This window comes from Pteropus alecto, unplaced genomic scaffold (genome assembly GCF_000325575.1).
Source record: "Pteropus alecto unplaced genomic scaffold, ASM32557v1 scaffold106, whole genome shotgun sequence".
Lineage (NCBI taxonomy): Eukaryota > Metazoa > Chordata > Mammalia > Chiroptera > Pteropodidae > Pteropus > Pteropus alecto.
The window spans coordinates 12,972,192-12,988,541 of NW_006442103.1; the positions used below are offsets into that span (position 1 = coordinate 12,972,192).

Below are 16,350 nucleotides of genomic sequence, written 5' to 3' on the forward strand. Positions count from 1 at the left end.
GGGTTTTGCCGCGAGGGTGGCTCCGCCCCCCGCCCGGGCCTGGCCCACGAGCCTCGGGCCGGGCTCGCGGATGGAGGGGCTGCGGGCCACACAGCAGCCAACGCCAACGGCAGCTACCCCGTCACCCAGCAGGTCGCTTCCTCCCAGTGACTTTCCCAGCCATCGACCGAAAGGCCACTCCCGTTATTCTAATAGTCCCCTGTCAGTTCTTTCTGCCTCGTTATTCGCTACCCGTCTGCCCTAAAGGGCTCTGAGCTCCACGAGGTCGAAGACTGCGGCCTGGCACGAGCCTGGCACATACGTTCTCAATCTCTGCTGAATGAACGAATGTTTTAATCGATTTACGCTGTGCCGGGACGAGAGGCCTGGCAGGCTGCGGCTTGGTTATTTCCATCCTCTCCCGCCCCTCAGCAGCTTTGAGACGTAAGCTTTCTGGTTGCTCAGGGGTAAGGGGAGAGCTAATTTTGGGGGGCAGTATCAGGGTACTTTCCCGAAGTTAAGGCAGAGGAAGGTGGCGGCGGGAACTGTTTATAGGTTAAGAGTTCAAGCAGCCTGACAGAGGTCAGGAGAAAGTAACAGTTGCTCCCTAAGGTGAAGATTTAAGGATATGTAAATGAGGTTTTAAGCCGCCTTCCTCCTGTCTCCTTCCACCTCTTTCTATATATATATTTGGAGGGATCATTAATGGAACACTGACCCCTAACAGCCATCTCACATCAAATGAAGCAGTGACCTTGCTTGCCTGGTGTGGCATTTGGGTCAGGTCAAGCTAATCACAGATAATGATTAAACTAGCCACCTCTTCAAAAAGCCTAAGGAGTACCGTTCTAAATGTTTTGCATTTCTTATCCATTAAATCGACTTCAGGTGGATGTTATCCCCATCTTATGGATGAGGAAAATCGAGAAGATAAAAGTCCCACAGAACAAATTTAAAATTTCACCCAAGCTTGTTCTTATGTTGCACACACTGGCAGTGGTTTCTGCTTTCGCTTGGGGACAGCTTTCCCCTTGCTTACAGCTCATTCTGTTGGATTTCAAGACAAATGGCCAACTTGAGAAAAAAAACGGTAAGACAAATGAAAAAGTCGTTTTTGTGTATCTAAACATTTGCTTTAAGACATAAGTTACAATAGCAAAAACATTTTACTCCATTGCTTAGCATTCAGGAGGCTGGGAGGGGAGAAGGGTTGTGGAAGAACAGAATCAGGTAAATCACATTACAGCATAGTAAGCAGCAAATCATCTTTCAGCGGCCCCTTTACAAACTTTTCAGTGCTTCTTAAGGCTGCCACTGAACAAAACATGGGCTTTGAGCCCAGTACTGCACTCAAATGCCTACTCCCACTAACAAACTAAGTAATCTTAGGCAATTTTTCAACCCGATAAGCCTGTTTTTCTCACCTGTATTACAGAGACTGTCTTGTTACCTTCCTACTAAAGGTTATGAGGATTAAATGAGATACCCTCGTATGTGGCCCACCACAATTACTCAGAAAACATTAGTTCCCTTCCTTTTCCTTTACAAATCAGAACCAAGGACTATCAGTGCTTAGGACAGGTCCCTCAACTAAAGTTTGCACAAAAAACTGATGAGGAAAAAAATTCCATTGCGTCATGTCACATGATACACCAATGACATTTGAAAAATCTATACACCACTTTCATTAACACTGTATGCATGCACTTAGAAAAATATCAACATCACCAGAATTAAAGATTGTCCTCATAAGTAGATATAAACCAATTTAAGCCGCAGGATACATAACTGCCTCAAATGCCAAGAGTGGTTTTTCTTCTTCCCCCAAACTAGTTATATCTCAATATGGATGGAATTTCTCCCAGATATCTATGACCTTTTCTTTAGAAAGAAAAGCCAGAGGATATTAGAAAATAATAAGGGACATAGAAGGGGGGATTAATACTTTACAGACAGGTTCCAGGCAGCTAGAATTCACATGTGCTATTCATTTTGTCATGAAACATCAGTAAAGGACAAATCAGACTTTGTTTATTAAAAAAATACTTTACAGGAAAAAAAAACCTCTATGCATTCCATTGTCCTATTTTACAAAGAAATAGCTTAACAATTTAACACACTTAGACAGCTACAAAAAAAGCACTGTTAAAAGATTATTCACACAAATTTAGATTTAAGACTATTCATTAAAAACCTTTTTAAAACACTTGTTAATGTCAATAAACAAACTAAGGCCACACAACGCAAATAGTCCACCAGGCAAATTATACATTTCACCTATATGCAAAGACCTCTTAGATAAATTAAAGCCACAGGAAAAAAAGTCTTAGCTGCCAATCAAAATGGAGTTTAGTCACGAAAAACACTATTACATGAAAATTTACAACATGTGATAGAAGTAGTACATAAGTATTTCTTTAGAGAGAATTGAAAAGTGCTATATTAAGAGACAGTGGTCTCAACTACATGCACAAGTGGATCCTAAAAAATGTATGAAGAGAATGGAAGGCCATAATATTTATGAAGAGATACTTGCTTTTAAAGCAACAAACTTTCAGGATGAGGACAGGTCCCTTATATGCTAAAGAAAAACATGTCCTGTTCATTTCCTTTACTTAACTGCATGACCAATAAATACAGCTACAACCTGTTTAAAAAAAAAAACAACTTAGAAATATGAACCTCTGGCATGTACTAGTGAAAGGTTCCTTTTTTAAAAACTCTGTAACAATAAAAGATTTATTAGAAACTCAATTATCCTGAAGGTATAAACACAAATTTTTAATGGCAAATACAGATGAAAATATAATGGGCTAATATTGATGATCAAGAAGATATTCACTAAAGGTTTTCTTGAATTTGAATCCTTTTCCTAAATTAGCTTTTTCTAGGCAATATTTATAGAGGAAAAGGCAATAAGCAAAAGTTTCTCCAGTCATTAAGTATGAACTTTATGCCTATTAAGACTGATGCAAGATGATGCAAGACATCTTTTCCTAAGGTTTAGTATTTTATTTAATAAGCTCCTTTTTCTAACTGTTATCAAGGAGAAAGGGCACCTTTCAAAAGTCTTTAATTAAAAATAATAAAGTACCAGTGAAACAAATTGTTAAGTGCTGAATAACTAAGTTAAAAGTATAGTTAAACCTAAGAATTCATTTTTAAAGAGTTAAAACTTTGCAGGGGGAAACTCACATGTAGGGTTTTATTATTATTGCTTTATGAATTTGGAATACCTTTTGAATCATAATCCTACTCAGCGTATCTTGGTATAATTACAGAATGACTTCTGGGGCAGGGGGAAGACTTTTATCCTCATTAATGAATACTGTAAAATCATTCTAGTTACTAAGTTAGGAGTATTCATTTATTGGGTCCTTTCCATAAGCACATTTAAAAATATGTGCTCCACAAAACACTAAAACTTACAGCCACATTCTGCAAGTAATCTCAAAAAGCTGGCACAACAGATAACATATCAAGAAGGAAGATCAGCTTAAATTTCAGTTATAACTTCACTGCCATCACTACTTTACAAATCAGAAGACGCCAGTTTGCTCCATGCCTCACTCCACCAAACCAAATAATTTAATGATTTAGAAAAGCTGCAATCATTTGTATCGCTAGACTAGGATACAGCTTTGAAAGCAGTAAGAAACTCAACACTTGGGCTTTTATATTCATCAGTCTTTAAAGCATGCTATTAAAATCTAATACTCACTCACATAGGACATTTAGAGCTTCCAGATACATTACTAGCTAAATATTTCTCTCTCCATCCTATTGCAATTCTAACATACAATGAATTTATTAGTACATGATTTTAAACATTTTATACTCTTTTAATGTGTTTATATTGGAGGTGAGGGTAGAATGTTTTATTAAAGGAAAATGGGGATTTGCTTTTGATTGTAGGTCTTTGCAGATCCGCTGGTTCCTGAGTGGTTATACACAGTGCGGCTGTCAGGAGACAGTCTCCTTATTATCAGTGACCAGCTTAGATGACAGATGGCATCTGCTGGATGGCAAGTGGGGAAATCGGATCTTGGAAGACAAGAAAAATAAAAATAAAAAAGTTTTTGCTTTAGCAACCTTGTTGGTTCATGATTTTTTTAAAAAAGCAAATGTTGCCTGAGAAGAATTTTACTTTGCACAGCCTAGTAAAGCTCTATGAAATTCTTCTGGACAGAAAGACAAAAACCAGAAATAACCCAAGCCCACATACTTTGTGATTAACCCTCCCCACCATAACATAAAAACACCCTCCAAGGCAGATCTCTTAAAAACTAGTCTTGATAAACTAGAATTTACCCTAGAATTTATACCCAAGATTTAAAAACACCCCTGCAATAATCACATTACTTTTCATACCATTCTAATTACCTTATTTACAAAGATAACTAAAACCACCAACACTTTTCAATTCATAAATGGTTTACATTGAAATGTTTCTCTATTTGTCTTTATCCTTTTTAACAGAGAATACATACATTTACATATATATAAGGAATAATACAGATTCTAACTAATCACTGCAGTATTTGCTGATGGTTACTTTTCTATCGGTTTACACAGTGACCTCTATACTTTGCTAATATGCAATTAACTACACAACAATATTGCACAAAGTAATATTTATATAAGATTTAACCTATTTCAGAATATTTTAGAGAAAATTCGTATTTGATATTTTAAAAGATGCAGCTAAGTTTTCATGGTGACAGACATAATAAAGCAGCATCTTTTTTGCCTATGTTAATGTAAATATTTCAAATCCCACCCTCCAGGAAAAAAATCTCCAAATTGCACTATAGCCAGGTAGACGTAAGAATCTGGCCTTAGGTGTGGGGAGTACTCTTCCTTTAATAAACAAAAGGCCTATTTGTATTATTAACTAAGAGAAAGTATCACATTAACATTCTAAAATAATAGAAAGTTAAGACTACACTAGCTATATGAACTGTGCCTGTTTGAAAAAAAAAATTTTGAAACACTCAGGCACTAAGCGTTGGGCTACTTGAAACTCTATGAAGTCTAGTGCCATATTCTTTATTAAAGAAGTAGCAACACAGTAATAGTAAATAAACCCAGGTATATTCACCAGTTAAAACTGTGACTTGAAGTGTTTCAACGATAGATTTTTATCATTAAGAGGTTGAGGCCCGGTGACAAGAACTGTTTCCTAAGTTTCACCTACAAAATATGGCAACCTCATCAGAAAGATTGATTTCATCCTCTAATTTTGATACTCATGATCAGTATAAGGAAGCAAAAGTATCCACACAAAACGTGAGGATGCCAGGAAGCAGAACAATAGAGTATCGTGTCAACATTATCTCTCTTACTCAAAATATCTTCCATAGTTACCAAGTATTCTAGAAAGATTAATGAACCATGGATAATGAATGACCAAGGACTATTCATCTTTAGGTATTTTTAATTGAAATATCCACTGGGCTTTTAATAACAGATACGAAAAAAAACTGTTTGGATCGGAAAGTGCTGTGCTTTCCCTTTTGTTAGGAAACCAGAGAGCCACTGAATTTTCCTTAGAAACTACCTATTTTTTATGGTTGGAACTAAATAGCTTACTTGCCCATGTAGAAGATGCAGGAACTCTTTCCTGCAACGTATGCCATTTTTACTGTAGAAACTGAATGTGTGCCATAAAGACACAGTACTAAACCATAAATCTGATCTTCTATCATAAAAACAGCAAATATGGCAAGAGACAAGGCAAGATAAAATTAAGGGAAGTGAATAATTTAACAAATAAGAATCTGTTATTCCAGAGAGTTCTCATTTTGATTTGAAGAAGAGATTGAATTGTTACCTCACACCTTAAAACAGAAAGTAGCAGCAGACCCACTATTACATACTGTACTAACGGGATAAGATACAACTCTTAACTTTGCATAATCTGTGTAAAAAAGATATGCTTGACATTTGTGGAATGTCATTTCTCTTTATAGAATTATAGGCAAGATTTCTCCAATAAAACTTAACTTAAGCCAGTTATAAAACTATAACTTCACATCAAAATTTAAAAAAGTTAAAAAATGTGTTTGAATATGTACACATCACACAGGAGTGTTTGAATGTTCCTGCAGATTGTGTTGCTGGTCAGAATCCAGTCTACTTTCCACTTTTAAAACAGGGATAGGCTGAGTCATCTGATCTTGCTGTAGATTAAGTTCTGATGAAGGTGGGAAGGAGGACGAAGCAGTTGTCAAAAGCTGTATTTCTGTGCACGTTTCTTCAGGGTCGGTTTTTACCCTCACGCACTGGGAGTCCACTTCTAATTCTCGCTTTCCAGTTAAATCACCGTCCATGGCAGAACTGCTTTCTACATTTTGAGTGGCTTCCACAACAGGGTGGTACTGTTTAAGCCTTATATGCCAGGCCAAGCTGCACACGGCCGACACCGTTTTGAACTGATGAATGACATTTCTTGGGATGAAGTAGATATCATTGTCGCAGAGCTGAATTCTAGCATAACGAATGCCTTCCCGCCTCATTTGGTTTAGTTTAGCTTCATCCACCCACTGCACACACTGGAGAGGAAAAAAGTTGCATGAGACTTTAAAATATCTAATAATTTAGTCAAATAAAATATAATTAGCACAGGAAAGCAGTCACGACAAAGTACAGCTAAGCAATACTAAATGATATACAACTTTCTACAATTTCCTGTAATGCTTGACAAACAATTTCCCACGTTTTACTACCTCTCCAGTAAAAAAGGACATGTAAAAGTCAGGACGGCCTGGGGAATCATCCAAAGTAGAGATAAAGAGCAATGTTCTTGGCAACACAGAAGTGCGACATTTACCTTGCTCCTTCAGTCCCTCACACTTCTGCAGGTGAGGCATCCAGTGCAATGCGGTTAACGACTGAGACTGCTTGCGGCCAGAACTGAGCAGCCCGGGCCCTCTGAGCATCCCCACCCGGCATCCCCAAGGCTGAGGGATATTAAGCATTCTGCTCGGGAAGCTGTTTTAATAATGTTCAACACCCTCCACACACAGCCTTTAATAGTAATAAAATTAAATTCGCTATCCCATATACGCAATTATAAGATAAAATGCCAAATAAAATGGGTAAAGATACTTATTTCCAATATCCCAAAGAGTAATAAAAAAGCAAGAGTTGTTACCTGGGAAACCGGAGGTTCATGAAGGTCTAACTGAAGTCTCTGTACAACGTCAGCAAAATCCTCAGCATGAAAACAGATCACGTCTTTGGTTATGCGAGGTTGGTCACTCCTAAGATGAACACAGTTAAGTTATAGAAATAAGCAATTCACAGTGGAAAATGATGACACATTTCAGCTCTTCTGTTCCTGGAACTGCTATTAGCACAGAAAGAGATGCACAGCTCCTAAGGACAAAGTATACATTTGCTTCTTTAAATAACTTTAAAAAATAAACAAAGCACTAATAAAGCTGTTTTTAAAAAGATTAGGTTTTACAAAACTAAAACAAAGTGACAATCCTCTTACCACTTTGCCCCACCAACTCAATGCCACCCTGTAATGTTATCATCACGACAGAATCTCAGCCACACGAATGTCACACCTTCTAGTTTTCAAAGTGGAGCGGGGAAGATGAATGATTTTTAACCTGAAATAGTTATCGTTGAGCTATGACTAACTGCTACTTCTAAAAAAGGTCAGATCAAACTCTACAGTAATACTGAAGGCCTTGAAGTCATAAATATGAAAAACCAAGTTAAAAGAAGTTTTTTCAAAAGCTAAATTCTATGTTCTGAGCTCTGTTAAAACTGGACCCCAACTGGACGTAAAAAGGTGCAGCCACTATAGAAAACAGTATAGCAGTTCCTCCGAAACTGAAAAGTAGAATTATTTTATGACCTAATAATTCCACCTCTGAGTATATACACACAAGACTGGAAGCGAGAACATGAAGAGGTATTTGTTCATAGCAGCCACAAGATGAAAGCAACCCAAGCATTATACTTATATGCCACATTTTATTTACCCATTCATCTGTCAGTGGACAGATGTCAATGGACAGATGAATGGGTAAATAAAATGTGGCATATAAGTATAATGGAATACTCTTCAGCCTTAATAAGGAAGGAATCTGACACATAGTATACTATGGATAAACCAAGAGGCTATCATGAAACTTGAAGATACTATGCTAAACGAAATAAGCCAGTAACAAAAGACAACTGCTCTATGATTCCACTTATATATTTCAAGTAGTCAAATTCATAGAAACAAAGTAGAATGATGGTTAGTAGGAGCTAGGGGGAGAAGAGAAAAGGGAGTTATTGTTCATGGATACAGAGTTTCAGATTTGCAGAATGAAAAAGTTCTAGAGCTCTGTTTAACAATATGAATATAACACTACTAAACTACTGAACTGTACACTTAAAAATGGTTAAGATTTAAAAAAAAAAAGGTTAAGATTTAATTTTTAATTTGTTACATGTATTTTACCACAGTTTTTTAAAAAAGTGGTCCCCAACCTTTTAAATCGAGTCCACATTTTCTTAGACAACATTAACCAACCTTGCAGTTGAGTTCCATTAACTTACCATTCACCAAACTGCACAGCTTTCAAAACCCCAACAGCAGCCGTACTCTGCCAGTCAAACCCCTGGCCTACATGATCAGCATGAGCTCTTGTCCTATCTTCAAAGAGGACTTCACGGGGTTCACTGGTCCGAGGTAGGTACTGGAGATTTTTAATTTCATTCATTGACCTGGAGGTGATTTGGTGTGAAGTAAAAGATGGAGGACATTAATAGCAATAAGGTAAAAGTCTGCTAAAATACTAAACTTTAAATAAGGTAAGGGCTGAGAAGGTTTCAGTGACTTTGATCAGTAGCAATTAACATACTATATTGTAATGCTTAATGTGATTGCCTTCCTCTCTTGGTATGTCATGATAATATAGAAGCTATATCTTTAATTTGGCTCAAATTTAGTATTTGAATATATAAAATTAGTTGTGTAGCAACAGAAAATACAATTCCAACTTTGAGGCTCCATGTTTCTTTACCCTGAGTCATTTTCAACTCTCAAAACATTCTACTAGACTTGACTCAAGACGGCAAACTGAGCATCTATATGATCTCCTTCCACATTAAAATGAAAAAGCCTCCTTCACACTAATATGATATGGGTTGGGGAGAGTAGATAGGGAAATGGATGGGAGTACAGATGCAAAAGAATTGGCTGTGACTTGATAATTGCTGATACTGAATACATGGAAGTTTATTGTATTATCTTCTGCTTTTTTATGTGCTCAAAAATTTCTAAACATAATAATCTAAAGGTGAGATAAGAGAATAAATAAGAAGCAACAGAGGAAATAAACTGCTGAATACAAAATAACAACAAATTACTGAAAGATGGTAAATTATTGAAAGTGTCTTAGACTAATAAAACTGAGCAGAAAAAGCCACAGGCATAGAATACAAAAGAAGGGAAGCAGCTGAAAAGACAGCATGCCTGCCCAAAAGATCCTGGAGAAGCCCAAGTCAAAAAAATTTTAAAATGGCCAGGTATAATGATGATAATTGGACAGAAATGAAGTATGGCTTAGAAAGAGAGAATTACAGGGAAATTCTGCAAATAAACCAGTCACCTGCCACCCCGATGCATAGAAATGTGGACAGTCAGGCGTTTAGCCCCATGGAGAAGATTATGAGTGACCCACCCAGCAGCCGTCACTCATTTTTATTTTCCTGACAGAACTCTGATTTTCATTTGGCATCTGTTCCTACCCAATACGTGACCTCATTCACAAGCTCCAGAGGTACAGCCTCATGAGTCCTAGCGAATTGTGCTCATTCCCCTGCCACTGACTGATTTAGGAATGGGCATGAACTGATCCTGGCTAACAGTATGAAAGCAAATCTATTAAGGAGACTTTTAGGAAGTTTCCTAGATCCAAAGAAAGAAGTGAAATAAAGAAAAGGTAGTCTCTTCTTCTGTTAGGTATAACCAGATCCAGGTGTTATACCTAGAACTGCAACAGGCATCTAGCAACCATAAAGGAAGCCATTGTGAGTGCAAAAGTCTAGGCAAAGAGAATGGCAGAGCAGAAAAAAAAAAGGAAAAAAAAACTGGTTTCTTGATAACACAGAGTTGCTGATCACACGGTACCTAGAGACAACCTCTCTGGACTTGCTGATACACAGCTTGACATTTAATTTTATGAACCAGTTTGAAGATTTTTTTGTTGCTTGTAGCCAAAAGCATCCTGATGAACTGTCACCCCCCAAAACTCTGCATGTTCTTCTCTACACACACTGAACTTATCAATGAATAGACTAACATCTGGCATTTGGACATATTCTTTAATGTCCAGTTCTATGCCTGTTAACCCTAAAGTGAATCCTACTATTTGACAAGCCTCCCAGAACTGTATATAGAATGCTCAGTAATCCTAATGCTTTCTTTCTAAATAAGAATGGGTCAACCAAGAATTGCCAGATATGTGAAGACAGCCTACAGCAGCCTAACAGAGAAAGGCCAAAATAATACTGAAATTTAAGAATTCAAAAGAAAGGTTAAAAGGCAAAGTCAAGTAAATGTCCCAAAAGCAAAAAGATAAGTAATAGAAAATATGAGGATAATCAAACTGGGAGGTCTATTATTCAACCAACAATGGTTTCAGAAAGAAAGAAATAGAGAAAATGAAAAGATTACGAAAGCAATTAAGCAAGAAAAATTCCCAGAAATGAAAGGAGACATGAATCTTTATATTTAAGGGACCTACCAAACAACAAAAAGGATTAAAAATTAAGAAAGACCCAAACCAAGATAATATCACTGTGAAATTAAGCTTTCAGAGAAGAAAAAAAATAGGTACATACAAAAAAAAATTACAGTGGCTTAATATTAAGACTTTTGATAAACCATATTAGATACCAGAAGACAGTGAAGCAATGTTAAAAATTCTTAGAGAAAATATCATCTCTGGACTCCAGCTAAACTATCAATTATATTTAATGACAGAAAAAAAATTTTATGCACATAATGACTCAGAATACCTTCCTCTTCTTGATTACTTGAGAATGTGCTCAAACAAGAGAAGGAAATAAACCTAGGAGGACAACCTTGGGTTAATGCAGAAAAGCATTAAATGGCAAGTCCTAGGTTGACAACTGTGAAATAAGCTTTCACATTGAAGTAAGAGAACACAGAGCTCCAAAAGACTTCCAGGTAAAAAAGTGATGTGTGAGAGCAGATAGTATGATTAAAATTCTGGATTCTTGAGGATATGATAAAAGCACAGAGTGTAAGGTAATTACCAATACTCTTGCCCCAAAAGAGGCTGTGTAAGAAAGCCAGAGCTGAAGTCATAGTCACAGAGGAGAAAGTCAGTGTGATTCAAGGAGAAAGTAATGTATGCATCTTAAGCATCGGAATAGACGATATTAGAGATATCGTCAAGAAAAGTGTATGCTCCCCCTGCCCCCGCCAAAAAAAAGGGGCAATCAGAAACTTCAGGGAAAACAGAACATTTAAAAAAAAAAAATCAGCACAATCCAAATATGAAAGAAACTAAAATGTGGATGATTTTCAGTATCTAGGTTAAATATAGGAAAGAAAGATCCACTTGTGTATTATTCCTCTGAGTGATAACAAAATACTGGAACCTTAGAATATAGCCCACTATTTGAGTCTATAGTAAACTTATATTTATTGCCATTTATTTGCTTTCAAATTTTAGAATATACCTATTGACAAACCATAGAAATCCTAATTAGTTTTAAAGCAGAATAGATTAACCTCACCAATGTCTGAGCACAGCCAAAAAAAGGAAGACGGAGGAAGAGGGTAAAATAGGGGTCATTTAATTATTTGGAGAACAGGTGAAAGGAAGGAATCCCTATCTGTCATACCAAGAAATTAACAAATTTCCTGTCAAAGCCTTAAAACAAAACAGAACAAAAAGGCATTAAAAACAAATGTCTTTTGCTTCTGGCAAAAAAGTATTTGCCTCTGGAGGGAATGGTGGACAAGATTTTTGTTATAAACTCTCTTGTACTATTTGATTTTTAAAAACCCCGTGTATGTGTTTCTTTAACTCTAGAGTTCATAAATTCAAAGATCATCTTCAATAATAGTGCCCTTGATAACTGGACAACTTCTCACACTGATTCCACCATTTTCAGTAACAGAATGTTCTCATTAACACAAAAAGATGACATTCATGTTTAAGTTATGATTTATTCACTCTAGTTCAAAATGCTTCTGAATGCCTCACTGAAGAATATTTAATTTCTACAGAAATAAAATTTGAGAGCACCTCAGATTAGTGGAGAAATAAATTATTAAATACATGATGTTGTTATAACTGCCTAAGTACTCAGAAAAAATGCTAAATCTCTCCCTCTATACAGAAATCAATACCGGGTAGGTAAAATATATAAATACTAAAATCGCAGAAGTACTAGGAGAAAATGTAGGTGAATATTTTATAATACTGAATGAAGAGAAGGCCTTGCTATGCCTGCCACTTAAGAGAGAAACTTCAGAGGAAAAGGTAGACCTGACAATATATAAACAAAAATTTCATGAGTAAAGGAAAAAAAAAAAAGTGAGTGAAGAAAAAACTGAAGCTAAAAGGAAAAAAAAAGAAAAATTTACAACATATGAAAAAGAAGTTAATAGTCATAATATATAGGGAATTTTTACAAATGAAAAACACCCCAATAGAAATATGGATAAAGGAAATTAAAAGGGAATCACAAAAGAAGAAATACAAACCACTCAAAGAAAAGCAAATTAAAATTGTTCAATAAGATTAACAAAGTTAAAAAGAATGTTAGTGGAGAGTGTGCAGAAAAGGGTACTATCTTACTGTATAAGAAGGAGTATGATTTGGTACATTTCTGGGAGTCAGTTAGAAATGTGTATATACTTTGAGCCTTTAGGAATTTCTATTAAGAAAGCAAACATATATATACGCACAAAGACTATATGTATCTGCCTACCTACCAACCAGCCAGCCAGCCAGCCAGCCAGTGATGTGTTATATAACAACTGGCTACAGTGGGGAATGGCTGATTTGGGCTGATGTTCCGACTTCTGTGGTATAAATAAATACTCCTAGTCTATGGCCAATTTCAAGTGACTAACATGACCTTACTCAGTGTGGAACTGGAAGGCTAATAATGGCCTCGTGAGTCAGTACAAACTGGCTTCAGCACACCATCATGTTTGTCAAAATACTGTTTATACTGAAAAAATTAGAAACAATTTATACTAATAAAGAAATGGTTAAATAAATCGTGATACAACCATACAGTGAAAATGACATAGCCATTTAGAAATGATAATATGGCTGTATTTTAATATAACGCATAAACCTAAGAAAAAAAGTTTTAAGATCATATAAAGAATGAGTTAATTTATCTACAAAAAAAATTATGAGTACATATAGACTAAAATTTGAAAGGTTAATATATCTAAATGGGTGGGATTATGGGCATTTTCTGCCTTTTTACTTTTACCTATAATCTAAATTTTTAAGTTTATAATAATCAGGAAACAATGGTCATTTCTTTTCTACAAAGAATATAGAACAAAAAATATATATACAGTGCTTAAGAATTTAGAAGTTTAAGTTTCATCATCATGCTGTACAAGAACTGCTGTGGTCCAGCGATGTGCCCATGTTTTGGTTTACTGCCAGGTTTTACCATACCGCCACCTTGCATTCATATTAGTTTCTTACGAAGTGTTTTCATGCTATTATCTCAAGTATCTTAGGTTATTCCATACTTAACTCTCGTGTCATTCTCCTTAAGGTAAGGTCTAGACTTGTCCATTATAAATCATTGGGTACTTATTTTAAGTTGCTATTTCCACAGGCTAAACAAATAGAAATCATTTTCAAATATCATTAAATTTTCATAGAACAAGTTAATCAACATTTATTGTGTCTGAAAAACAAAATACGTTAGCCCAATATGAATTATTATGGAGAATAATACATTATTGGTTTCATTCAGCAAACACTGATCACCTGCTATGTGTCATGAAAACAGAAAGACTAAAATTTAGTAAAACACAAAAACATGTAAACAGATGATTATTGAACAGAGTGATGTGTGAGCCCAGAGATGGAACAATTAATTGTATAAGGGAACAAAGAAAAGAAAGCTTCACAAAGAAAGTAACAACCAAGTAAAGGTTTGAAAAGCTACTAAGAGTTTGCCAGGTAGAGAGGCAGATGGAGGGAATGCCATTCCAAGTAAAAAGAACGTGCAAAGGCCCAGAGTTGTCAAAGACCCTCGTTTGGAAGCTGAATTCAGTGTGGCTGGAGTGGACTAGAAGCAGATACACCTAGAAGAGGCACTGCTGGGGCCAGGTTATAAAAGATCCTTACAGATCACACAAAGGAGTTTGGACTTTTATCTTTCAGGAGGTTAGGACCCAAGTTTTAAGAAAAGTAAAAATTCAATTTGTTTTTTAGGAAGATGCCTTACTCTGATGATTATGTGAGTCAACTGGACTAAAGAAATGACCACTGGATAATTTACTTAAGACAGCTCTTCAAAAAATCTAGACAAATGATGTTCAAACTATGCTTAGTTCTCCATAATTTTTTCACAAACAATTGACTGAAAAAAGTGCTTTTGCTAATTTGAGAAAAATAAATGTTTACCGTCGTCTTTTGAAGGGTGACTTTGGCATATCTGCTGTAGGGATCATCTGCTCCCCTGGCCTGACCCACATGATAGGCCCATCATCACTCTGGGACCTACACTGGAGTCGGAGGCTGGAAAGTGTACCCCAGGGCAAAGTCATCTAGAGTCAGATGAATGAGTCGCATTAAAACAATTTTTTAGACAATTTACAAGTAAACTTCCCACCCAAAAGAAAGTTCTAGGAAGCTTATTTTGTTTCTATATATGAAAAAATAAATGTTACGTTAAATAGTAATTTATACGTACAAAAGAAAATTGAAGCTAGGTATTCTGTACCAATAATTTTCTAAACATTTCTATTCAAAACACTGGGTAAAATTTCATTTTAACAGAAAAGATTAGCTTAATACTTTTTAATAAAAAGTGTCCCTTTTGATACTATGAATTAACACTCACTTTCAGAAATGGTGATTCTTCTAACATATCAAGGAACTCTGGGAAATAATCACCAACTTCTTCATCTACTGCTCCAACAAGACTTATCTGCCGCATAGGACCTGCGCGGTAGGTGCCACAGCAGTACGTCCTGTTGACCTGAGATAAAACGAAAGAGGGGGGAGAAAGGCTGAATTATACTGTAATATAATTAAATAGAATAGGGCATTATTTCCAATGCTGCTATTTCTTCTACATACTAAAAACTCAATGGTCAAATTCAATGGTCAGTACCTTGGATAAAATTAACAGTTACAGAAAAGTACCCTAGCACACTGACAAATACATTGATATGATATATGCCAAAAATAGAAATTTCAAAGTGCAAGTTAGTCTATGGTCCCAACATCTCAAATAAATACTGAAAATATTAGGATATACTTAAAACTTTTCTGAGAATAATGATCTTTGAACTTTATGAACACTTTAAAGTGATCTTTACTTAGAAACAATCGGTATAAACAATAAAATTGGCAAGGCAGGCAGAAAAATAAAAGACCACGGTCAGATCAATCTTCCAAATTTGTTTTGTACTCCCCAGCTTGACAGCCCTCCCATCAGGCCAGAAACCAGGCTGACTATTCCCAAACCTAACCTCCCACTACTAAAGGTAATATAATGCCTACTTCCTTATAAGATCCTCTATGCTAAGTAGGCTGATCTTTTTCTCTACCCAGCTTATGCTAAACTTATTTCTACCTGCAGTGATTTTTCTCTTGAATCTGCCCTCTTGGAATGTCCTCTTTTCTGTCAACCCAAATCTTATCTATCTTTCAAAGGTCAGTTCAAGACTTCTGTTCTTCTGGAAGCCTTCCTGATCACCCTTCATGATCTTTACCTTTTGTGAGGTCTAATGTTACCTGCAAGCACATAAACATTTTCTCTTTATTAACTCTTTAGTGAATTTAGGGCACATTCTATACAAATCTGCAGCCTGGAGAATCCTATCACTCAAATGAATCTACCAACTGATTCAATACAATTTGATATTACTCTTTTAGTCATTTCATGTATGTTTTATACTGCTACCTCCAATTTAGAATGTTTCCAAAAGTTAGAAACAGATCCTGTGCATACAGACAACTAGCCTAAAAATGTTGGATTCTAACCAGGATTTTCACCTTAAATCAGTAACCTAGCATTTCTGCCTTAATTAAGATACAGATTAAATTGAAAAGCTTAACATATAGTTGTACCTTTGTAAGTGGGTCTCTCTTAAACATTAAAAAATAATAA

At 35.9% G+C, this 16,350-nt stretch overlaps 1 protein-coding gene across 1 annotated transcript in view; it reads right to left on the reverse strand.

Annotated features, from left to right (window-relative positions):
• Nucleotides 1-2,046: 2,046 nt before the first annotated feature.
• The window catches only part of RSBN1 (round spermatid basic protein 1), a 39,666-nt gene continuing 25,362 nt past the window's right edge, over nt 2,047-16,350 (reverse strand). The window contains exons 3-7 of the mRNA XM_006919653.2: nt 15,076-15,213; nt 14,637-14,779; nt 8,545-8,712; nt 7,136-7,244; nt 2,047-6,533 (exon numbers count right to left, since the gene is read on the reverse strand). Of these exons, the coding sequence (XP_006919715.1) occupies nt 6,060-6,533; nt 7,136-7,244; nt 8,545-8,712; nt 14,637-14,779; nt 15,076-15,213 (1,032 nt within the window). The 3' untranslated portion in view covers nt 2,047-6,059. The remainder of the gene's footprint in view (nt 6,534-7,135; nt 7,245-8,544; nt 8,713-14,636; nt 14,780-15,075; nt 15,214-16,350) is intronic.